This window comes from Ambystoma mexicanum, chromosome 1p, assembly GCF_040938575.1.
Source record: "Ambystoma mexicanum isolate Mex_15411 chromosome 1p, UKY_AmexF1_1, whole genome shotgun sequence".
Classification (NCBI taxonomy): domain Eukaryota; kingdom Metazoa; phylum Chordata; class Amphibia; order Caudata; family Ambystomatidae; genus Ambystoma; species Ambystoma mexicanum.
The window spans coordinates 336,131,907-336,156,934 of NC_090921.1; the positions used below are offsets into that span (position 1 = coordinate 336,131,907).

The 25,028-nt window shown below is 42.7% G+C and overlaps 1 protein-coding gene across 7 annotated transcripts in view; it reads right to left on the reverse strand.

The window, feature by feature from the left end:
• The window catches only part of LOC138569831 (transducin-like enhancer protein 2), a 1,070,704-nt gene that overhangs the window by 97,408 nt on the left and 948,268 nt on the right, over nucleotides 1-25,028 (reverse strand). For all 7 annotated transcript variants that reach the window (XM_069648244.1, XM_069648230.1, XM_069648222.1 and 4 more), the window contains one exon: nucleotides 16,772-17,019. In XM_069648244.1, coding sequence (XP_069504345.1) covers nucleotides 16,772-17,019 — 248 coding nt within the window. The remainder of the gene's footprint in view (nucleotides 1-16,771; nucleotides 17,020-25,028) is intronic.

Below are 25,028 nucleotides of genomic sequence, written 5' to 3' on the forward strand. Positions count from 1 at the left end.
ATCCTCTCCTTTGCATATGACACATCTGCTTATTGTTTGTTTGTTTTAATATTTGTAATGCGCGCCAGACCCGAGGGTATCAGGGCGCAATAGGCATCAAGAGGGTTGTTCAGCTTAGGTTACATTGCTGTGCAAGATCATACATGTGGTACAAGAAGTTATAGGTCATATGTACAAATACCAACATAGTTGTCTTTGGACCTATGTGTCCATCTCTGTCCATCTCTGGCTGTGATATTTTCACAGGTGAGGCCACCCCTTTTCATTGAAATCTCGGACCCTTTGAAATGTTGTCACTTTTGAGTCTCTCACACCATTCTCCTGACCTAATTGCCTGATCTTGTTGATTATTAGAGTCCTGCACAGCTGCTACTGCACATGCTTCCATCAGGTGGGCATTCTTTTTGTCTTTCTCTATTGGTAGTCTTGATAAGCATTAAGGCTGGGAATTCTGCCACCTAGGTGTTCCATTTGGAAACGGTATTATGGCATTTTAGATGCTAACCTCGCTTGTCCAGGGGTTTGGTTTCCTACATTTCTGGGCCCCGAATAGATTCACAAAGAGTTCTGACTCATTTATAGCCTGAATATTCTCCCCCATTTTTAGGTCCTGACATGGTTTAATGCTCATTTGCATGCTAACATTTCTTTTCCTATTACATAATAGGGAGTCCTTGTCTCGGTTAATGTTTTCAGAGCAAATTCTACTGCATGCATTCTTTTGTCTCCCCTTACATTAGTGCTGCACGCATTTCATACACACTTGCATCCACTGCTGTTATTGTGTCATTGGCTGTGTTGAAAGGTTTTATATGTGATTCCTTTGCTATTTCGTTCTCCACTTGATTATATTTAATTTCTCATTGGGGTGTCCACTCGGGCACCTCTCCTTTCCTCAGAAGCTTTCTCAGGCACGCAGTTTCTGCGGAAAAACCACCCACAAATGTCACATTATACTTTTCCATTCCAATTAATGACTTTAACTGTTCTTTGTTCTTACACTCCGGTGATTGTAAAATCACTTGGAAAGGTCTTTCTTTGGGTTTCTTTCTGCTGAGATGTTATAACTCACAAACTCCAGCTACTGTTAAATACAAATGTTTCTTTCTTGTTTAAACAAATTGTTTCTTGTTTAAACGAATTGCGTATTCCTCGAGCTTTTCAGTTTTCAGGCAATCTTTTGTATTCTGTGGTGTTCTTCTTCTGTGGTTATATGAACCCAAGTTGTCTTCCAGAAAATTCTTCACTTTCTTTATTCCTTTCAGTGTTTGGGTCATCATTCTCTGAAATGCTGAAGCCACAGAGCAACGTCCAAACGGCATTCTTGTGTAGTGGTATGGGCCAAATTGCATCACAAATGCTGGCAAGTGCTTTGATCTTTGTAATGTTGCCTGATAATAGGAGCTTGTAATCTCCAACTTTGAAAGGTATATATTTTCTCCTTGTACTGGTATTATCATCTCTGTGATGTTTGGCAGTGGGAAGTTTTCACTTACTAGTTCTTCATTTAGTGCTCTGAGATCAATGCACATCCTCAGTTTTCTTGATGCATTTTTTTTCTTGATATAACTATTGGGTTTACACACTCTGTGGCATCTGCTGCCTCTATTATTCTTTCTTATAGTAGATTGTTTATTAGGGTCTGCAATGCCTCTTGAGCAGTGACAGGAACTAGTCTAACTTTTTGTTTGACTGGTATGGCTCCTTTTCTATTTAAATATCATGCATGTATCCGTTAGATATCTTTATCAACACTGTAAACTCTTCAGCTTGTTTTACTAGTATGGTTGCCATTGTATTTTCTGTCACTGCTTTTACCTACTCCTCCATGCTTGGATCTAGTTTGATTTCTAGATCTGCTTGGTGTAGCCATCCTAACAACGAATTTCCTTTGTGAATGCCATGAACTTTGCCTCTAATTTTTCTGTCCTTAAATGTAAGGTTTTGAAATGTTCCAACGTCCCAGCTCGGGTTGGTTTTGGTTCGTTTCAGTTTGTTGCATTCCTCGTACCACTTTTTTTGTGTAGTTCCAGCTACACATATGGGAGAGCTCACCTAGAGTGAGCCATCATGCTCATTGCTTGTCCTTCTATTGCAATGGCACAGTAAGTCTTTCTCTTCCATCTGTTCACTTAATGCTCTGAGTGGGATTTATTCTTCCTTTTCATGAGATTTGTCTGTGTCACTCTCATTGGGTACTTCTTTGTGTGTTAGTGTGGGCGTCCTGCACACTTTTGTAAAGTGTCATGGGCCCGATTCATGGAATTAATTGCATGGAAAATCGGGACTTTGCTTGTCATTCTGCACACAAAACTCTGTTAGTCCATTCATGGAATGGACTGCACAGGACTTTTCTGGAACTTACGTCGAGTACACTCTGTGCGGGCACATCTCTGTGAGTGTTTGAGTGCCTTGCGCGAGACACCATGCAGAGCGTGGGCGTGGCTTGCACAGAGGGCAGGGAAGAGGGTGGAACTCGTGAAATGAGGAAGTATAATGGAAAATGTGGGCATTACGAGGGACAACCCACAAGTAGTCCATCGCATGCCCACTATTTCACGGACTGATCCGTCTTCATGGATCGACCACGCAACCTCTCGGTAGGGAAATGGTCACGCAAAGCCCTCATACTATCCGCCACCCGAAGGCAGGCGTACAGATACCTGCGCATAGGATTCACTGCGCAGAGGTAAGATCGGGTTTTGCTTTTAATGGTGCGTGTATGCAGCCGGTGCTCCAATCTTACTCAGGGGTGCTCGTACGCAGTGTAGCGGTGTACAGAACGGTTAATGGGGGTTTGCACATCGATTTCCCGAGATCTGGCTCGCAAAGAGGTGTTCTCGGCACGCATGCTTTGCAGGATTCTTCGCACTTTTCCATGAATCGTCCCAAAATCTTTTGACATTGGCGCATTTTTTTTCTAGTGCTGGACATTCTTTGTCACTCCCTAAATCTGAAGCACTCCTTTCTATATTTGGACGCTCCAGAGGTTTTGTACTTTCCTCCTTTATAATCTTCTCTGTCGCTGTTAACTCTGTCTTGTCGCTTTCCACCTGACTTCAATTACTCTGACAGTGTCCCTTTGTGCAGTTTATTTTTGTTATTTCTGTCTGTGCAGCATGTACTCTTCCACATTGTGTGCTATAATGACTGCCCTTTTGTGACTGTTATTCCTCATTGTGGTCACTGTCTTAACGCACCACTGTCTTGGCAAAACAAACGATGCAGTGATAGTCCACCACACAATTGCAAAACTTTGCAGAGCGTGTATGGCACTAAGAAGAACGTTGCACCAACCTCGGTGCCTGCAGTATTGCTTCCGTAGCTTCCATGATGCAAAACTAGTGATGGCTGGAAGTATTTCAAGGATTCACAACCACTGGAATCGACACAGACACTGCACAGGCCCCACGTGTATACCCGTCAGATTCGGGGTGATGTTTGCAACATTAAAGAGTGATAGCTGGAAGCTTTTGAGTGGTTCATAACCACTAGCATTGCTGTGGTCCACTTTCCAGACTCTGGGAATAGCCATCCTACTCAAGGTGAAATTGACAAAACCGAATCTAGCATTCACTGCAGAGGAAAGAGGTGACACAGACACACAGAGACCTGGTGGAAGTCACAGTAGCCAAGAGATGATGAGCTCACAGTACCCGTCCACAAAAATGTAAATCCGTGTTCCCCTCATATCCGGTGAGAGCTTTCAATAAGGATCTTATAGGTAATAATTACCGTATTACGAATATATAGGACCGTAATATCTGTATTTCGACACCAAACTGTGTGCTTCCAATGGATTCAATTATTTACCCAATGTTGACCCCAGAATATCTGCTCCCTTTTGCAGGCAGAGACCATATACGCGTTGGCACTAGGCCACAGGGAGCGTTGGACATGATACCTATAGCATAGCTAAAAGGGATGCCAGAGGTAATTAGTTCCCTTGATGCTGAAAATTATTGATGGGATGGAGTGGCCATTCCTTCTGGTGACTCTTCAAAGATCAGGCTCTGGTTTCCAGCTTCTGGTTTGGGTAGCCAAATAGCATGTGTTTGTCTGCCTTTGTAACAGGCTTCCGCCATGTTTTCTTTCTCTTCTTGTTCAGAGCACAATCCATTTTGACCATTTTAAGTGCTGCCTGTGAACTCAGGTTGGCTGCATGTTAAAGCGCAGAAGTGAAATGACTCACCTTTCTTTGCTTAAAGATGGGTCTATGAGTACATGCATGCTTTGCCATTTCGTGTCCAATCACATCCCCTGTCTTACCCCCTGCTCTGTCCCTCTCAGACTAGCTCCTTGTCCTAATTGAATTAGCTTTGCGTTTTTATAGCAATTGGTAGAAAAGGGAGGTCAAGACTCTATTAGCACACAATGATGCAAGCTCTGCTCAAACGGTCTCTGTATTAACACACATCTGGCAAGAGCCAGGCGGACTTAAAGTTTCTGTGAGTCCCATCAGAATCTGCATGTGTACACGCAAACCCCATTGAATCAGCAGTGCTTCTTGAAAGGAGCACGGTTTTAGGTTTAATGTTTTGTACCAAATGTCCCTTCTGCAACTCCCACATGTAACGGTTTATTGAGAGGCCACCCCAACACAGGGAGTTCCTTCCATCCCCAATCAAAGTGTCACCCAACAAACCGTTTAATGTCAATTCTTTATTCAGCCCTATCTCTAATTCATCTCATACCCCTTAGATCCCTCCTCCTGAGCTACCAATGAGCCAAGAACCAGGCCGATGTATTTATTTAAATTATATATAATGGAGATCACACTAAAAAGACACCCGCCATTTTCTTCGTGGCTTACAAATACACTTGTTGTTACACAAATAAATCACACAAGCTGGTTTGAAAAAACACAAATCACAATTCTTTACTTTCTACAGATTTCACTTCAAGAAATTATCAAACTGGTCAATGAACAAAATGAAACACATCTGCAATGCTGTGCAATTTCGATTTTCATGCTTGCTTAAAAGGCTAGCAGTTCAGTTTACAGCAGGGTTGTCCAACTCCAGGCCTCGAGGGCCGAATCATGGCAAGTTTTCAGGTTATCCCTCATTAATATTCATGAGAGCAAAATGTGCACACATTTAGGAACATTGTATATATATTTGTCTCATGAATATTAATGAGGGGTATCCTAAAAACCTGACATGTTTCTGGCCCTTGAGGCCTGAAGTTGGACAATCCTGGTTTACGGATTTGTACATATGTGTATGGCAATTATTATTTCACCCACACTTTTGCTTTAAAATAAACACAGGGTGATTTAGCCGTTTGTTTTTCAGAACACCCCTACTTTGGTCTGTGTTGGGGAAGTCAGACAGACAACTTGTGATGATTTGGGAATTTTGGATTTCAGACCCCCATCCACCTAAAGGCCGGTGTTGGGGAAGCTGGACAGAAAGAAATTGGGATTATTTTAGGAATTTGGGATTTCAGAACCCCCTCCACTTAACGGCCTGTGTTGGGGAAGCTGGACCCAGAGGATTACCCAATTAAATTGCAGTCTATAGTTTTCAGCACACACTGGAAATAAGCTTTATTAATTTCAAATTTTAACCAAAAAAAACCTGTGGTGATCTGGCAAGATGAATTCATTAAATTAATATTTTTTGTTAAATAGGCTAAGGATCTACACAGTTTTGCCCCCCTCCTCAAACCCCTATCTGCTATCTACGGAAAGGATGTAAGGCAAGCAGACCCACCTTTTGGTATCAACTGGCTAAATTCTACTTACCTTGAAAACCTCTGTTTAAAGTTCAGGAAAGCCAACCAACAAAAAACAAACCCAACAGTGCATAACATGGACACTCTTGGAGGACAGCGCAGTGGCCTGGTCACTCCACTACCAAGGATGGTCTCCAGCTTTACACCATAGAGCCAAGTCAGCTTTCCCAGGACTCCCCAGCAATAGACAGCACCACCCAGATGCAATCTTAGCAATCTCCTCTGGTGTTTCCTTGCGGCTGTCAAATGGTAATTTTCAGCAGCCCTTCCCTTCTCTCATATTGCATCACCTTTATAACCAGTGATGACACTATCAAGATCTCAATATTGGGCTTAGCCCTGCAAGACCTCTAGCAACCAGGATTGGACAGATCCCATCTCTCTCTCCTCCGATATCCAGCCACTCTCTAAGGATTGGTATAGGAATCTCGAACAGCCCCATGACAGCTCCCACTTGAAATCCCCTTTTATTTCCATGTGAATATTTCGGAAAAAAGTAGTTATGTGGCAAAACTTTGTAATTTACTAGTTACTGCCATAATATATATATATATATATATATATATATATATATATATATATATATATATATATATTCTGATTCAGCTAATAATGGGGGATGAAATAAAACAACAGCCAGGTCTGCAAGATTTAGCATGGGTGCTTTGTGATTTTCTGAGATTTTTACAAAAGCATAATAGTTATGCACATGCAATTTACTCTACACATACTTAATTTTACACTCCACCAGTTCGCCAAATCTTAATTTCGGAACATGTTCAGAGCAACCTGGGACAACGTTTTAGCTGGCCATTACAACTCCCTAAGTCGCAGGTAGATGACAAACAAAATCCCCTGGAAATTATCTAACAAATTACAGAGAAATTAAGGCAGTGTGACTTATGGTTGAAGAGAAAAATGCATACATTATGATAGTCCTTGAAGTGACCCAGCTGAGACTGGACTGGGAAGTGGAAGCCGGGGAACCCATGAATGAGGGGCTGCGGGAGAGGGTCCAGAGATACCATAAAAAAGTATCTATAAATGTGAGGCTGCAAAAGATCCAGCTATATGTTACCCACAGAGCGTACATGACCACCGAGAGGATTGCTCGATTCAAGAGCGCAGAAATACAAACATGTCCCAAATGTGGGGAAGTGAATGCAGGGATGATACATATGTTCTGGGCATGCCCGGAAATAGGGAAATTCTGGGGAGAAATAGCCCACTGCTTAACCAAGTAGGGGATCACGCTAGATGTGGAATCTGTGTGGGCATGCATGGTAGGGGGATTCTCTAGACTGCGCAAACTGAAACACGTGAGTTAAATCAAGGACTTGGCCTTCATACTCGCCAAGCGCAGAATTGCCATGGGGTGGAAAGCAAACAACAGGCCTAAGGTAGATGTCTGGTGGCATGATTTCCAGAAATGGGTAGAAGTGGAAACGGCGGTATGGAATGAAGCGGCCAATAAGGGGGGGTGATAAACCGGGAACTTTGATGGCCTGGAGACAACTAGTGGCCACACTCTCAGGGCCCACACAGGCCTGCCTAAGTGATCATGATTCCTCTGGGAATACAGAGGGGGAGGTACCCCTAGAGGAAACAACGGTGGAGGGCGAAATGGAGTAGGCTCAAGTTAAAGGGGGAGGGTAATGGGGAGGCAGTGGACGTTGTATGATACTGTATATGATGCTTGAATGTATATGTTATGCACTGTTGGGTTTGTTTTTTGTTGGTTGGTTGTTACAAAAATTAATAAAAATAGTTTTAAAAAAAAGTTATCATAGTCCTTTTAAATTAATAGGACATCTTCATGTTATGCAAATTGGAGCTCTCCTGTCTCAAGGGCATTTGCCACTCTTGAACAGCCTGTGAGCAGAGTTTTAAAAAAGTTTGAAATTGGTTGCTGCTGGTCGTAAACACTTGGGAGGCCTTGCCAACACAGAGACCTCCCTCCCCACATTCCAGTCACATACTGGCTAGGACATTTGGCCTTCACAGAACTGCCTTCGGAGACAGCAGGTCTATAGTAACTTGGTTTTCAACACCCTTCAGGCAGGCCACATTTTATTGCAGTTGTAAATAGTGGGGATGCACAAACCAGTCATGCAGTAGGGGAAGCCATTCGTGAATTCTGCCCAGAAACCCATGGATTGTCCTTGGCTGAAAGGAACTCACATGTTGCATTTTCTAACATCAGCCTTCATTCTTTGACATACTGTGTTTTTTACTGATCAGGGTTCCTTTGTCTTTTGCATTCAGTGGATTTCTTCTTTCTTTTCACAAAGCATTGTTTTTTTTTAAGATGACAGCAGAAAGTAATGGGCAGTTTCTTCCAGTCATTAATAAAATACATTTTACTTATCTGCCATTTGTTTTAATGCTGAAAAATGGGCCTGAATTGTCACAGTGCACCGCCTTTTGATGGGTGACAGTTTCAGTGAAAAATGTTGCATTTATTTTTCAGCAAGCAGCGTGATGTGCTTTCCCATTCTGCATTCGGATTACATTTTTGTTTTACCTTTCTCTGAATTTCCACTGCTGAAAGACACCCAAATAGCCGGTCTAAATATGCTCATTTTCAGTGTGCAGGTTTCTGAATGCTGGCATGTCATTTCCCCAGTGGGCCCTTCAGTTCCGTTGGTTTGGGGCCTTCGATTAAACTTCACACACATTATTCTTTCAAAAACCAAAACTTCCTGTTTGCCAAGAACCAATTTTGCAAATCTGTCAGATTATCTAGGCCTTTCCTCAGACCTGCACTTCAATGGGACTTTGCATGGCCAACATTGACCTATTCAATATTCTTATTTCCATCTGTGTAATTAACTTACTGTTATACGTGAAGAAAGGAAGAGCCCACAAGTTTGCAAACAATTATCTGGATACCAAACACACTGCTACCATCTAAATAGGTTCTATGTCATATTTCCGTTTCATAACTTTATTTTGTCTGTTTTTTGTGCAGCTTCATGATGCTGCCCCCCGTGCCCGCCCCCAGCCTCTTTTGCGTTGCTGGGTTTTCTAAGAAATTAGGGGTTTCACCCCCTCCCAAACCTACCTTTCCTACACCTTTCTCTCTCCCCCAATGCATTCCCACTCAACCCCGAACACAGACACACTCACCCAGACACACAAACATGCCAACCCACTCACGTATACGCACTGCCACTCCCCCTCCCCTACACCCTCCATTTCATATGCCACACAAGCATTCCAAACCCCCACACACTCACTCACACACACACACACACTCACACACACACACAGACACACACAACATACACATCAAAATCCCTTCAACACTTACCTTCGGCACCCGCATCTACCCTAAACCGGTCCAGCCGCACCCGTCAGCACCTGCGCGCGGTTGTGTGCAGCCTGGGTGCAACCGTTCAATTTAGATAGACCACTCTGAGCGGTTTCTGAGCGGTCTTTCTAAATAGGTCTTTTTAAGAAAACATGATTTGTTCACTTACTTCTTACTCAATGTGCACAGTATCACCTAATTTCTCACTGGCTTTACACAACTAACACTAGCCAAAGATTTAGCCTCACACGGCACACCACAACCCCACAGATAACCTCTGCCTGCAGCCTGTTGCTCCAGTTACTGGCCAGATGTAGGACTGTCGATTCATGTTGTAATTACTTTCTCATTATGGATGGAATGTAGGTTTGTTTTAGAATATAGGCCTGGGAACCTAGTTAGGTGCAGCAATGCACTAACAAAAGATCACACAGCATCATGAGGCCACACCTGTGGCAGACTAGCGCTGTACAAATGCCATATAACATAAACTATCATAACACATAAAAATCCCTGGCGCCTCAGTGTAAACAGTTATATTTATGGATTCCCTGGAGCACAAGACAGAGATGCTCCCATTCTTCCCTATTCCTAATTAAGCAATAAACCCTCAGCTGGCAGGCATTACCGGCCAGGTAATGTCTTGGAGCATAAGTTACACGCCCGAGCGAAGGAAGGTTTTTGAGGATACCTTAATATAATGTCCCTCAGCGAGGGTTTTATTTCTATTAGTATCCCAGCATGTTATACCAGGATGCTAATCTCTTTTTAATTTCAAGTTGAGAAATGGTGTTTGCCGTTTCTTAACTTGAAAAAAAAAAGAAAAACCAAAATGGCCACTTTAGGGAGAAGGAAACTACACGTTGTCCTTTCTCCTTTTCCGTGGCAGCCATTGCTGCAACAGAGATGCGCCAGGAACACAGAGTGTTCCCAGCACCAGTGAGGGACAAAGGAGCACAAGCTATGTGGGGTGGGAATAGTGTGACCATATTTCTTGCTTTTGCCAGGACAGTCCCGGAATTTGGCCGTTCGTCCTGGGGTCCCGAGAGTGTTTTAATAAAATAAAACCCATCCTGGGATTTGATGGGTGGGTGTCCGGTTTATAACCAGACAATGGGTCACCACCACTAGATGAGTCTGCGCACTGCTCTTGTAAGCAGTGCGCATGTACGTTGTTTCATTTTTCCTACTCTCTGCCCCAGCTGGAAACAGAGGTCCTCCGGCACCCGCAGATTTCCTGCCCTCTGTCTTCTAAGGATGTCCCAGGACCCCCCTTGTTAATTTGCATATTTAAGTAACTTTGGTTCCCACCCTAAGTTACTTGGGGAATCAAGACGTGGACCCCTTGCTCACTATTCTTAGAGAGGCACAGCTCCACCCTACTGATGAGGTCCAACCAGACCGAAACACGTGTCTGGGGTTGCTGTTGGTACTCTTGTTCAGAGGAGAATTGCCTAGCATTTCAGTGCTGGACTGCCCCAGGGCAGGACAAAGACTGATATGTTTGGGATATTTCCTCTCTGTGAAAGATAGTGAGCTAAAGACTCTGGGTAAGTCTCTCATAACCAGGACTAACGTCTGGCAGAGGGATTTCCAGGACCCCCCTTGTTAAATCGCAGTAAGCGCAACATAGTTTAGGGGATTATGGACCGGCCCGGACTGGCATATTTAAAAGGTGCAACGTCATCCAGCACTTCTTTGGCTCCCTCGATCTACTGGATAGTGCTGCTCTGCTGCCCCTCTGTCTGACTGCGCTCATGCCGAACGTGGAGTCTGGACAGCGCCAGCTGAGTTTAACCATCACCACCAGACGAAGCACCCTCCTCGTGGACCTGCTCCCTGCCTGCAGCATGACCATTACACAAGTTCTCCATCTACAGTGCATCCATCTCTTTTTGTGGCCCTCATCTCTTCTGCAGCTCCCCTAAATCGTTAAATATCCAATAGGTAAGTCTTCACTTGCAGTACTTATTAGAGGCTTCAGGAATTGCTTGGTATTTCTTGAGTGTGAACATGGCTTGTATTTTTGTACATTGGAGGGTTTCATTTTTGGTACTTTAGGTTCTTATGTATGTCGAGTGCTATTGACATAATGCCTCTCTCTATCTTGTTTGGAATAATCTTTTTGTAACCAAACACAGGAGTAACAGCACATGAAAGTATGCTAGTTATATTGGGCCTGTACATATGATATATGCATTAAATAAATAAACAATATAATAAGTAATTCCATATCTCAAGCTACAGATGAATAATAGAGGGTGGTTTCCAATGTATGTTCTAATCTTCCTCATGTGTCCTTCTCCACTCTAAAAACAGATTCCTAGTAATTGGCATTGCTTTTGAAATGCCACCTATCATTCACTGTAATAGCTACATGGTCAACGTAATGGCTTGTTGTTCTAACCTAGAGGAGCCTGGTAAGCTTGAAACCAAATGCTACCATGAGTTTTTTTTCTCCTCGGGCTAATTTATGCCAAGAAAAACACACCCTTTTGAATTTGGGACAATCTATGAATAGTAGGACACCCCCATACAACATTTAAAGCATAAGTGTTCATAAATAGTGGGAAAATGGTAAACTTGCATATTATGTGGGAGATATTTGCAGAACACTATGTACTTGCACCTCATTGCCCAGTAGTAACTCTTTGTCCCTGGTTTATGCTGTATATCCATAAGCTGCTTTCATCGCCTTCTTATTCAATCCTAATGTAGATCCCTGATGGCTGTGTAACTGATATTAAAATACTTTTGGTCTTTTTGCCACCATAATAACTTGAGGCTTTTCGTTCTTTCCAATGTTAATTGATAATTTCAAATATGCCAGAGACAATATTTAAGGGAACTCATTACTCATGTATATGTGTTTAAATGGTATTTGACATTGCAAGGAATGGTATCTTTTGCCAGTTTTGCTATACACAGTACGGCCTCCAGTACAAACTCATGTAAAATGTGCATGATCAGTCAGTATTCTGCACCACCCTGTATGCTTTTTGATTGCTTCCTAACATCAGGCTTTATATAGTGCTTCATGCTGGTTCTCCCACTTCTGAGAGCTTTACTAATAGGTGATACTTTATTGCCCTCGCGGGGAAGGGTACCTGGATAGGCCATCCTGCATGCAACTTACATCAATTGTTAGTGATCAAGAGGCTGCTTAACATTCTTTGCTATTTCAGAAGGTCCAAAGGTTGTTATCTTGCATTGTATATAGTTCTTCCTGCCATGGGTTATGGCGTTGAAGGTATTAAATGTAGTTCAGGCTAAGGGCCAATTGTTAGACCAATAGTTTTGTACTTTTAATGTATTGCGTGAAAATTCCTAGCTGACCTTTTGTGACATGATTCTCTGTGTACTACTTAAGCAATAAGCCCCGAGCCGGGGGTGCATTACCCCATCAGGTAATGCCCCGGGGCTCATAGTGACAGCCACAAGAGAATCAAGGGCATTAATGAAGGCCCCAGGGCATTACCTGACGTGGCAATTCCATGCTCCCCCGTCAAGGCGCTTATTGCTATAAGTACCCCGGCCCAATAGACCGGGTTACTAATAGTGTATTTTTTCACTTGCGAGACGCAACTTTTTAAATGGCTGCCACGGATCGGGAAAGGAAGTCTGCTCTCCCTTACCATGGCAGCCATTTAAAACATTAAAACAAAATGTAAACAAAGAAGATGGCCTCCTTGGAACGGGAGAAGGGACTACACATAGCCCCTTCTGCCTTTCCGTGGTGGTGCGTCGCTTGATGGGGAGCGGACGCGCCGAGGATAGAAGTGTACCTGGCGCGTCCGCTCCTGATTAGGACCAGAATAAAGACGGTAAGTGCGGTGGGATGGGGAGAAATCTAAGGCAAAGCAGTTATGGGGTGGAGGGACAGAGGGAGGTGGGCACTTACCTTGTTCCCTGGCAACCGGGATGGCGACCTCCAGCCCTGAGGAGGCCAGAATGGCAGGATTGCCAGATGGTAATGCCCCCATTCCAGGCCTCCACATTGGATGGGAGGAGAAAGCCACACCCATGATGGGTACTAATTAGAATAGATCTTTCTTTCTAACTGGGTCAAAATAATATATTCCAAATAGAACACCGGAGGCACAGTATAAGAATGAATGCTAGGGTTTTACCCTTTTGCTTTTTTAAATGTTTCATTTCAGTTCCACTGTTCCTTATGTTTGCCTGTAAATGACTACCCAGTTCCCTCTGGCATTTCAGGCACTTTTCTATAAATGTATTTTTACAGGTGGAAAAGACTTGTGTGACAAATGCCAATGCTGTGCCCTTTCTTGCACCTGTATACTTCAGACTCGAAATACATTAGCTGCCAATAACACATTTGGGGATTTAATGTTCCTTCAGACATGCTACTACAACCGTGGTTCAGTCTTCATAGTACCGTTGTTTTTTGATGACTTACATTACTTAATTTCTTCAAGCTTTACCTGGAAATAATAGGTAGGTAGCTGCCAAAGATGCCCAAGAGGAGATATACCACCACTGAAGAGATGAAGAAGTCTTTCCCATTCCTGATTAAGGTTGCGAGGAGTGACGGTGAGGTGTATTGCCATCACTGCAAATCCACTGGTTCTACTAGACGTGGCGGAAAAGCAGATATTAAAGACCACATGCAAACCATGAAGCACAAATGCTGGGTGTCATCTGCAGCAGCAATATCACACACTTTTTTGGGAAGGCTGCTCCAAGGGACACAGATTTCATAGGGCTGCTGCTGAGGGCCCTTCAAGATTATCACCTCATAAGGCACAACCATTACTATCAAATGTGCTGACTCCTTTAGATATGGAGGATGTCAAGAGTGATTCGAGTAACGTTGCCTGTGTATCAGTTTCGGTTGATGCTTCGAACAGAAAAGAGGTGACGCTCATTCCAATTGTACTCTGCTGTTTCCAGGACCATGAGGGGGTGGAAGTAAAGATTTTAGATTTCACCCCAGTCCCTGGGGGAACCTCCTCAATATTAATTGGGGAACTGCATCAACCCCTGGAGAAGAATGATGTAAGGGAAAAGGTAATTGCCTTTTGTGCGGATAAAACAACACAAACACAACCTTTGATGGGCAATCACGAGCTGGGAAAAACAATGTTTATTGTAAGTTGAAGGAGGCAATCCCTGAAAATAAAGTAATTGGTGTGGGGTGTGCAGCACTTGTTGTGCCTATTGCAGTGCACACGGCTGCTGATGGGCTCCCCTTGGACACATAGTTCTTCATGTTAAAACTGTATAAATACTTCCACATCTATACTGTTAGAACAGAACAATTGAAGGAATTTTGTGAATTTGTAGAGATTGAATATCAGAGGCTCCTTGGTAACAGCAACACACGCTGGCTGTCCCTATTGCCAGCTCTTGGCAGGGTGCTCAAACTGTACCCGGCCCTAAAGTCTTATTTTTTCTCACAAGAAAAGGTCCCTAAAGCAATTATCAGCAGAACCACCTTGTAATATTTCATGATGCAATTAAGATTTTAGAAAAGCAGAATTCAAATGCTGTTGATGTTGGCCAAAGGTTAATGAGACTGAAAGAAAAAATGATGGGGAGACGGGATGCATGCTTTTTTAGCAATAAAGTGAAAGGCCTCCTAAACACCCTTCCTGAACAAGGGCAAAAATTGGAAGGCCAATACAATAAATATGTGTTTTCATTGTATGAGGGCTGGGCAAATTACCTCAAAGAATGGGGGCACATTTCTCAGAACTGAACGCTTTCTCCCGGGTCTGCCTGAACATTGTCCCTGTTTGGAAAGATGTAGAGGGCTACCTACAATGTGTGCAGTCTGCAGCAGGAAGATTCGAAATGGATGAGCTTTTTGATGAACTGAGCTGTGTACGGAATTATGCAGGCTTGCAGACTCCCTCAATGGAATGAGTAGAAAAAGTCTTTAGATGAACGGTGGGTGGAGGTTTTCTCCTATTTCTCAAAGCAGAGCATTACTATTAAAAGCGTGAGCATAATGGTTCAGTCTACATTGCCTTTGCCTGGCACAAATGCACCAGTGGAAAGAATCGTTTCCATAATGAACAATGCATGGAAAGAAACCGAATGGAAATAGACACCTTGAAATCCATGTTCATTACTAGGGTAAATTTCAGCCTGAGCTGCACTGAGTTTCATAGCAGTCTACAGAAGGACAAAAGTAGTGTGAGTAGAAATAAAAATTGTAAGGCAATCGTTTTGGGGAGGGGAGCATTATCTCTTGCATTTCATCTTCACTATGTTTTTTAATGTATACGTTTTTTTACTTCTTTGCAATAATGGCATAGTTCTTTTGATCACTAGAAACCTTGCTGGTTGCAATAATTCCACAAAAACAAAGGTTGCCCTACGCCTTGGAGGTGCATTACTTTTCAATTCAATGATACAAGGGGGTCAGCAGCTCTTAATACATTATGTACAGGAAATCAGTATTTATTGTGGAAAGGGTTACTTTAATTTTACATTGAACTATTGTTGGGTTAACTATAAGCCCAGTCCACTGTAGTGCTCTACCGCAATACAGACATGCCCTGTGCAGGTGTATCCCCAATAATTCACTATAAAAACACTAAACAGTGCCACATAGTGGTTTCACAGTCATCTGGACATGAATCCAGAATGTGACAGGAATTATTTGCTCTGGCCCCAACCTCATTCATGTTGGTCAGTGCTGTCATTAGTCCTATGTTTGTTTTTTGTAGTCCCTGTTTTGTGTTTATAGCTGCTACCAACATGTTCCCACTTTTGTGCCGGGGTCCACAGTGAAATGGTAGTCCTACGTCTATATCAGTGGCCTGTCCTGGTTTTTTTATTTTGAAAATCTGGACACCCTAAGTGTGGCAGGTGGGAAGGACGACAAAGCGAGCACAACAAGGGTACACATACCTGATGCAGGGAAGATGGCAGTCTCCTGCTTCCAAGGAAGCTCAGAGCAGTGGCTTTGCTGTGTGGTAAAGTCCCCATTCTAAAGCCTCCTGATTGGCTGTCACCCCCTCCCCCACTCCTCCCACCAGGTGATAACCCTCAGTATGGACGCCTTGGTATTAGGATAAAGAACGGCATTAACTAACATGCAAACATGGCGGGCTTCATAGCTTATAGTAGATCACTTTTGACGGATGGCATTTTACTTATTTTTCAACTTATTTTTCTTAGCCCATAGACTTGGGCACCCTTCGCATCATATACCTATGCTGCCTCTGCACCGAGCACAGACTGATGCAGTTGGGCCTGGCGACCCCTGACCCAAGGAAACAGCAGCGGGTAGAAAAATAACCTCCAGCAAATAGACATCAGCTTGACCCACCTTCCACACCTGTGTAGCACTGACCAGGCAAAGACCACCTTTATAGACATCACATGCGGGGGAACAGGAAATGTTGTGACACAATATCCTTCCTGCCCATGAGAACACTTTTTTTTCCAATGTGCCATTACCAGACAGGAAGGGAGTACCCATCGACCATGATGGGTACTCTCAGCCATTAAGAAGAAAGGGAGAGAGAATGCTGGCAATGTAAAGAAACCTGCAAAGGTCAAAGGCCAGACCAAACCATCACTGAAGATTCCAGCGAACACCACAGACTGGTGCACCGTCCACACAGACAGCCCGATTCACACAAACCTGACGCACTCCACTGCCAGGCTGCCCCCAATGGCGCAGCCACCATGATGGTTAGGACAGACAACAGAGTTAAGCAGAGGAGGGATGGTGGGACTCACCTGACCAGTGTCTGGTTCTGGAGGTCCCACACCACAATGTTGCCATCACTGCAGCAGGAGAAGCAGACCTTGGCGTCGGGGCTGATGGCCAGAGCGTAGCAGGCAGGGGCCGAGGAGGTCAGTTCAGCCTTTATGCGGGGAGTTGGCACGGCCAGATCCCAGATGGACAATGTGCTGGCTTCCCCGCCCACTATGAGGCTCCGCCCATCGGGCAGGAGCTTGCAGGAGCGGATGTAGTTATCCTGGTTCTGCAACAAGAAGACGGAAATAGGAAACAGCAATGGAAATGGGCTACTTAGCCACCAGACACGCCCCCTTCTGAAAGTTCTGTTGCTAGTCCGCCAGCCCTCAGCAGTTATTTTCAAGCAATCATACACACTTATTGCAGCAGTTATTTTCCCTTCAACGGACCACCATTCTGATTACAATCATGCCCAGGTGACTTAGTTACTGTGCCAGTACGCATGCCCCATAGGAGTGCCCAGGCAGCATGTTCTCATTGGGCAGTTATTGTTGAAGTAAGCCTGTCCAGGTAGGGCGCCGGGGATGACACCCCACAACTCCTGTACCAATGGTCATGCCCCCCCAGGCTGCTTTGTTAGCAGTTATCGTGCTCCCATTAGATAATGTCCTAGCAATCATGCCCATTAAATTATTACCGTGCCACTAATCTAAGAAAGTTATTGTTATTGTGCCAATAATCAGGTTCCAATTACACAATTACTGGGCCAGTAATGGTGCATTATCAGACACATTTATTGTGTCAATGATAGACAGTTGTGATGCTAATAAATAGGATATTACTGTGAAGTAAGTATGAAACATTACTCTGGTATTGTGCCAATGACTGGACCCCAATTATAGTGATTGCAGCAGTTATCATATCTTCATTATAAAGTCATTGTGCCAGCAATCCTTACGCTAATTAGCAAATGTAGCTGCATTAAAGCGCCAGTAAGCATACAGGAGTCTGCAACCCGTGGCTCTCCAGATGGTATGGACTAGGACTCCCATGATCCTTCGACATTGAGTATGCTGGTTAGGGCTACAGGGAGTTGTAGTCCAAAACACGTGGAGAGTTCAAGGTTGCAGTCCCCTGCTTATTAGATGGTTTTTGAGTCAGTTACATTCATCCATCAGTGGGCTATTGTGCCACGTAGGATGGGACTATGGTGTAGGGATTGTGCCAGTAGTTAATTCCCTGTCAAAGAGTTATCGTGACATACTTTACGGGTATATAAACTGTGTTGTCAGAAGGAAATGAGTATGGTCTCTGGAAGAATGATGTTAATACTGTGCTACCTCTGCCATGCACGTGGCCCTCAGGGGGTCTGGCAGGTCAGAAAGCGGGAGGGGGAGGAGGACTGGGGGTGAAGATGGTGTGCTGGGCAGCTTTGCGGTTGCGTTGGTGTGGGCAGTCTGGAAACACCATGAGCTCTGGGTGAAATCCATCTCGTAGGCATTCTGTGTCGAGAGCTTAGAAGCCTTTGCATCCAAAGCGGAGTCTGGCGCACCCGTGATGGGAGAATGCATTGGCCATGTCTATGGCAGGCAAGTTGTTTGTGGGGGTGTAGTCTGGGAGGGGCGTTCAGTTGCCATGTGTGGCTGGCGTATTTGGTGTGCGCATGGCATGTTGAAATGTAGGGTAAAGGAGATCCCAGACATGACCTGCACCCCAACTCCTCATTTTCAGCTCCCAGGAAGGCACTCGCCAAGGTACGTGACGTATGAAGAGCAAATGAACCAACAGAAAGCCGCACTGGGACTCTGCCCAGTGTACATTAGAAGATCCGTACCAGTTGAAGCGCCCATAACCAGACAACCCTGGGCAGCACGGTACCCTATCTGTCAGCCATACCAGCCACTGATACGAAATGAGGAGTACCTACACACGGTCCACGAAGAGACCCCAAGAGCCTTAATGGAAGGGCAGTAGAAATGGCATAAGTGCCTGAACAAACTCTCAAATGAACAAATCAGTTATCGAGGATAACACTCCAGCGCGAGCAATTATGAAAATAGATGTAAAGAACACAGGAGAGGGACGATGCTGAAATATAAGGAAACGTGTGTAAATAGGCTTGGAACGAAAGAAGCTCAAGAAAATGATACTGCTTGCTATGCTTAGTAGAATAATGGAAAGCGGCATGCGCCAAATATAAGTCTACCTCAAGAAGTACATTATACAAGTGTGACTCCATTTTGTAAAGGCAGAAATGTGCCCAGGCTGACCGAGGCCTAACAGGCCCAGTTTCACAACCCAGCCTGAACAGAGAGGAAGAGCGGAATCTAAACTCAACAGAGAGAGGCTCATGCCTGAGAAATCGAGGTCACCCAGAGAAGGGGAGGAGAGCGTCAACTCGCAAGAAACAAATTTCGGAGCATACCAGCTCGCCCGTGAAGGTCAAGATAAGAGAGGACCATGCAGGTGGGTGGGCCGAAGCAGAATTAAACACAGTAAAAGCTGGAAACTGAAGCAGATCCATGGTGAATAAACACGTGACCAGCCAGGCGCAAAGAGGTACCATCGCCTGATGTCATGCAGAACCCGAAGATGCTATAACTTTTCCTGATAAGAGACTACAGTTCCAAGGCCATACCCAGCCAACTAATTGACACATAGCCCTAAGATACTGATTGATGGAAGGGAGGCAGGATGAAACTTGGGACACCTGGGTGTCCACTCAGCATGCTGCTAATTAAAATGGGGATTTATGTCTAGGGGGGTAACCTGCCCAATCACAATGGACCAAGATATCTAGGGTCCTATATATCGTAGCGGTGCTACGGGTGCTGATAAGTGGGGGCACATTGATTTTTTGGTTGCTGCCGCTCCCCGCTGTAGACCGCTGCAGCGCTTTTACCTGCGCCCCTGCTCCCCTCCCTTGTCTGCTGTTACGCAAGCTTTGAGTGGGACGGAGGAGTGAACAGACGGCCGCTCTTGGGTTTCCCCTTCTGCCGGGGGAGGTCTACATTGCTAGAGCCCTGGAGAGGGAGGGATAGATCTCTCTACTTTCTACGAGAGCTCTGTTGTGTACATTGTGCTGACGGCTGCATTGGGGGTGATCAGCTTCTTCCTTGAGGGTGCATATAGGGAGGTGGCATTTACCTCCTACCCTATTCTATGCATGGTCGCCAACAAACCCACTGAGAAAGTGGTGATTGGGGGCAAAAGATGAATTTGTATTAGGAAAACCAGTTTTTAAATAACATACAGTGTAACCGGAAAAACCTTTTAAGCATTATACAATAGCACTGAAAATCATTGGTTGTTTTTTAACAGAAAATAAATGAGAATACTAACTAGTAATAAGATGAAATTAAGGGAAATACGAAGTAGACTAAGAAGCCAATCAGTCCCCAAAGGAAAACGATCCAGGAGCCCAAATGGAGCAAAACAAAATATTGCGCGCAAATAGCCCAAAAGAAAACGAGGGAAGAAAGAGCCCACCAAAAAACAGAATCTTGTTGATACACAACAACAAAAAATATCAGGTTTCTTTTCAGGAAATGCCACCGGCTATAAAGTTAATGATCAAGAAAAATACATGGAGGAAACCAACACACACGATATTCATGATGATAAAAAAGCAAGAGACACATAGGAAAATAGTCAAGAAACATCATCGTTGAACGATTTTTCATTAGACAATAATGGATCTCTATTAAAGCTATGTAATTCGGTAAGACGAAAATCACTGGGCGCCTATCCTGAGTCTCAAAAAAGAGCGAGTTCAATAAGTTGTCTTTCTGTTACGCCTATTATTGAAGTATTAAATAATCCAGAACCACAGTATGGCTATGATGGAAAAGAGTTGTCCCCAAAGCAAGAACATATACTTGGCAATAAAATTACCATGACGAAGGAAATCTTGGAGGCAGTCGAAAAAATATCTCACAGAGTTGTGGAATTATATACGCTATCTACAGGATTGGCTGGTGAACAACAGAGGCTATATTCATTGATGACGAGACTTATAGTAAATAAGGAAGATTCATCAAGAATAACGATGCCTCTCATGGAAAAAATACCCCTCATAAAAAGTAAGGAAACAGTTGAAATTATGGACATGAATGGAAAGGTTGCAATTGATGCACTATGTGCAGAAATCTCTATGATGGTAGCACCGCCAACAGCAAATAGTTTAGAAAATGAGATACAATACTCATCATTCCAACAACAAGAGAAAGTCACAAAACAGATAAATAATAATCAGGAAAAACCTTGCATTGATGAGAGCAGAAGTAAGATACACAGAATCATCTCTAAATACCAACCTGATGGCACAATGAGAACGGTATGCCTGAAAGGCCCATTAGATAATTGGATTCAAACACAAAAGATAAATACTCACACGCGTCAGAGGGTAAAAACTGGGATTATAAAAAGTAGAGAAATTGATAACGAGATGAATAAAGAAAAGAAAGAAAACAAGGAAGAACATGTAATTGAACACAAAATACCATTGGAGGAATATCTAACTAAAGTCAGATGGGCTAATCGTCATGATATATCCCTAGGATCAACTAATAATGATGTCAATGTGGAAAGAAAGAGGGACCCAAGTCAACCAGATGGTGATAAACAAAGAGAAGCGATAAAACGAACAGAAAACATGAAAAGCTACGAGCGATTTAACTTGGATAGATGAAGTTAATCCAACTAACGAAAGCCCCTTTCTAAATCGATCAGCTTTAGTTCAATTATGGGCATCTATCCCAGGGCTAAAGATGATTCAGAGCAGAGATATGGCTCAGATTGATCTACCCGAACTTGACAGTCCTACAAACTGGGCGATAATCTGTTTTACCTCATACACTGCAGTATCCATGCTTTGCGAAAATGCACATGAATTACATAAACAAGGGCTATCACTTACAGTTTGTAAAATGATCAATGATGACAGAACTCATAATGATATACATAATGCAAGAAACGCCAAACCTATACCTGGCTATCTTGCTATCACCTGGAATCCTACACACAAATCGATATTCATAAATAATGAACAGATGATACCAAATTGACCATTGCGGATAGCCAGTTGGAATACCCGTGGCTTTAAACACATAATAAGAGACAACCGATCACAGGAAAAATTATGTACGTGTGACATATTTATGTTACAAGAGCTCTGGCTAGATTGCCCCTTATATATGGAAGGATATCATATATACCAGGTACTAGCCAGTAAAGGTATGAAGGGAAGACCTTATGGAGGATTATTAATTGGAGTAAGTCAGAAATTTGGATCTAAACAATTGCTAATTAACACACAAAATAAAAATATATTGGCCGTAGAGATCACATATCAAGCATCGGATATATCCTGGAAACTATTAGCGATAAATGTGTATGCTTCGCCGAATTTGACTGATTTAGACGAACTGAAGGATGGTATTGAAAGTGCCCTATCAACATCTGATATCAATGTAAAGAACCAAATGATTATAGTAGGAGGTGTCATGAATGCAAAATGTAATGATAATAGAGAATGTCCAGAATAAGAAAATGTAAAGAAAAAGTGCATTATGACACAAAAAACTGGGAACATTAAAGGAAATAGATGGATAATGATGTTGCGACAATGGGGACTATTGATGATGAACGGGAGGACTCGGGGTGATATACCCGGAGCGTACACCTGGAATGGAAATAACAGTGAATCGACCCTTGATTACATCTTTGGGAACAACAACATTTTTACAAGAGAAAATAGTTTGATAGTTACTCCTATGAATAACAGCAATCATAAAAGGATAATCCTAGAGATTAATAAACAATTGCATGTGAATTATCCCAGTGGATGTAAAAACATTGTGGCCAATCATGCAGGAACTACTATTCGATGGACAGGTGCCAACCTAGTAAAGATCAAAAAAGAGACTGAAATATTCTGCAAAAGAATATTGCTGGAACTAAAACATCTATCAGTCAATGAAAAAGAACATACATTTTATGAACTAACCAAAAAAACTGGAGAAAATAAAATGAAGCAACATACGCTATATCAGAAAAATCAGTATACATATGATGCGACAGTTCGTAATGAAAAACGTGAAATGAGGAAAAAACTCCGAAAGCTTAAAACTTTAGGGCTAAATTGTAACTAGTATATAGCACAAAAAAAGACAATAAGAGGCCAATACCAATGCTGGCTGAGAAAACATAAACACTCAATACTAAACCAAGACTGGCAAGTAATGATTAAAACGCTCGCCAGCAAGAACACAAAAAACATATGGGCAAAATTAGCAAAAGCCAAAGGAGAAACGCGTGAATTGACATTGAACCCCATCCAAGGTAATATCTGGCTACATTTCTTACAGCATAAACAAAAGGCTAATTCTGACGATCGATCAATAAATAACAACGAAAGTTGGCCAATGGAGTTCACTGTCAAAATGCTGGAATCTGCAATCACAAAACTAAAAGATTCAAGGGCCCCCGGTCCTAATGGACTTGCCAATATGATCTTTAAACAGAACAAACATGAATGGGCAATTATATTAAGTGAATTATATAATAAAGTTTGTAAGTCCCGACAAATACCAAAATCATGGTCACAGGCAATAATTCTTCCGATATACAAGAAAGGGGCTCGGGGATTACCGGAAAATTACCATTTTTTATCAATGCTCGATGCTTCTGGTAAATGATTCTCCTCCTTCGTTTCTCAACAACTCCAAGAGTGGGCTAATAATAATGAGATTCTCCACTTTACCCAAACAGGTTTTAGACCAGGAGCTGGTACTTCACATAATTTAAGGATCCTGGATTCTTGCATCAATGAGACAAGACTACAAAAAGGAACTACATTATATGTTATTTTTGTAGACTTTGCGGCAGCGTTTGATAGCGTTGATCGGAAAAGGCTATGGAACAAAATACGGACATGAGGATGCCCCAATTGGTTAATATCAATAGTTGAACAACTACACCAGGGCACACAAGCGCGAGTACGTCTAGATATAGATGGCAGCACCACGGCTCCGATTGACATCACTTGTGGAGTGCGGCAGGGATGTCCGATGGCTGCGCTACTATGTAATCTGTATATGGCAGACTTACGAGATTGGTTAGTCCCTGCGCACGAGTGCTGCTCGAAGCGTGGAGGAAAAATCATTCCATGCTTAATTTACGCTGATGACCTGGTTTTAATGAATTACACATTTCTAGGGATTAAAGAAATGTTTAAATCACTAATAAAATATGCAAAAACAAATAAATTAAAGATTAACATGGGAAAAACCAAAATAATGGCATTTTCTACAAAAAAGGCTTCGTACCCAGAGATGCTTACTGAACTAGGAGTAATAGAGTATGTGAACTCGTACCCGTATTTGGGACTCGACATGAGTAATGATAAAGATTACAAAAATATAATTGAAAATAAACAGACAAAAGCAAAAAAACTTACAGAACTAATAGCAAAATTTGCAAAAGAAAAGGCTGGGTTCTCGCTAGAAGGAATCATAATTCTGTATAAGCACTGCTTCAGCCCAATGATTCTATATGGGCTAGAGGCATTAGCAATGGAAAAACATGATTGGCTAGATATACTTGAAGGGCGATTCTGGCAAAGACTTCTCAAATTAAGCCCAAGTACATCCATTCAATATATCCGATTGGAATTAGGTTTAACATCTTTAAAAAGCACGTTATGGATAAAGTCTGGAGCTTTGCATTTAAAAATACATTCTTCTCCACAGTGTAAACTTCTCGATTTATTAGAGGACAGAAATAGAAGGAACGATACATTTGAAAGTATCTGTGATAACATCTTTAATGCAATCCAATGGCATCCATTATACTATAAAAAGACGGCATACGTAACTTTGAAACAGATATATTCAAACAAGATTAAATTGTGGGATTGGACTAAAAACTATGAACATATAGAACAACTAAAGAACTATAGTCTCATAACCGGGATTGTGCATAAATACCTTCAAGCAGAAAGGTATCTGAAAAGATGTCCAAATCCTGCAGTTAGGCAATTCTGATTTCTGCTGAGAACTAACCAACTTCCTCTGTTAACAATCACGGGGGCACGACTAAAAATCCCGCGGGAGGAAAGAATATGCAGAATATGTAAAAAGACTAATAACTTGGAATCCCCACAACATGCTACAGTGCCCTGAATTAAGCACAGAGTATATGATATATTTTGGAGATTTGGTCCATAATTACGATTACATTAAAAATAATGTCTTCTGGATATATTGTCTGCATACTGATTTGGAGTCAGTCCAT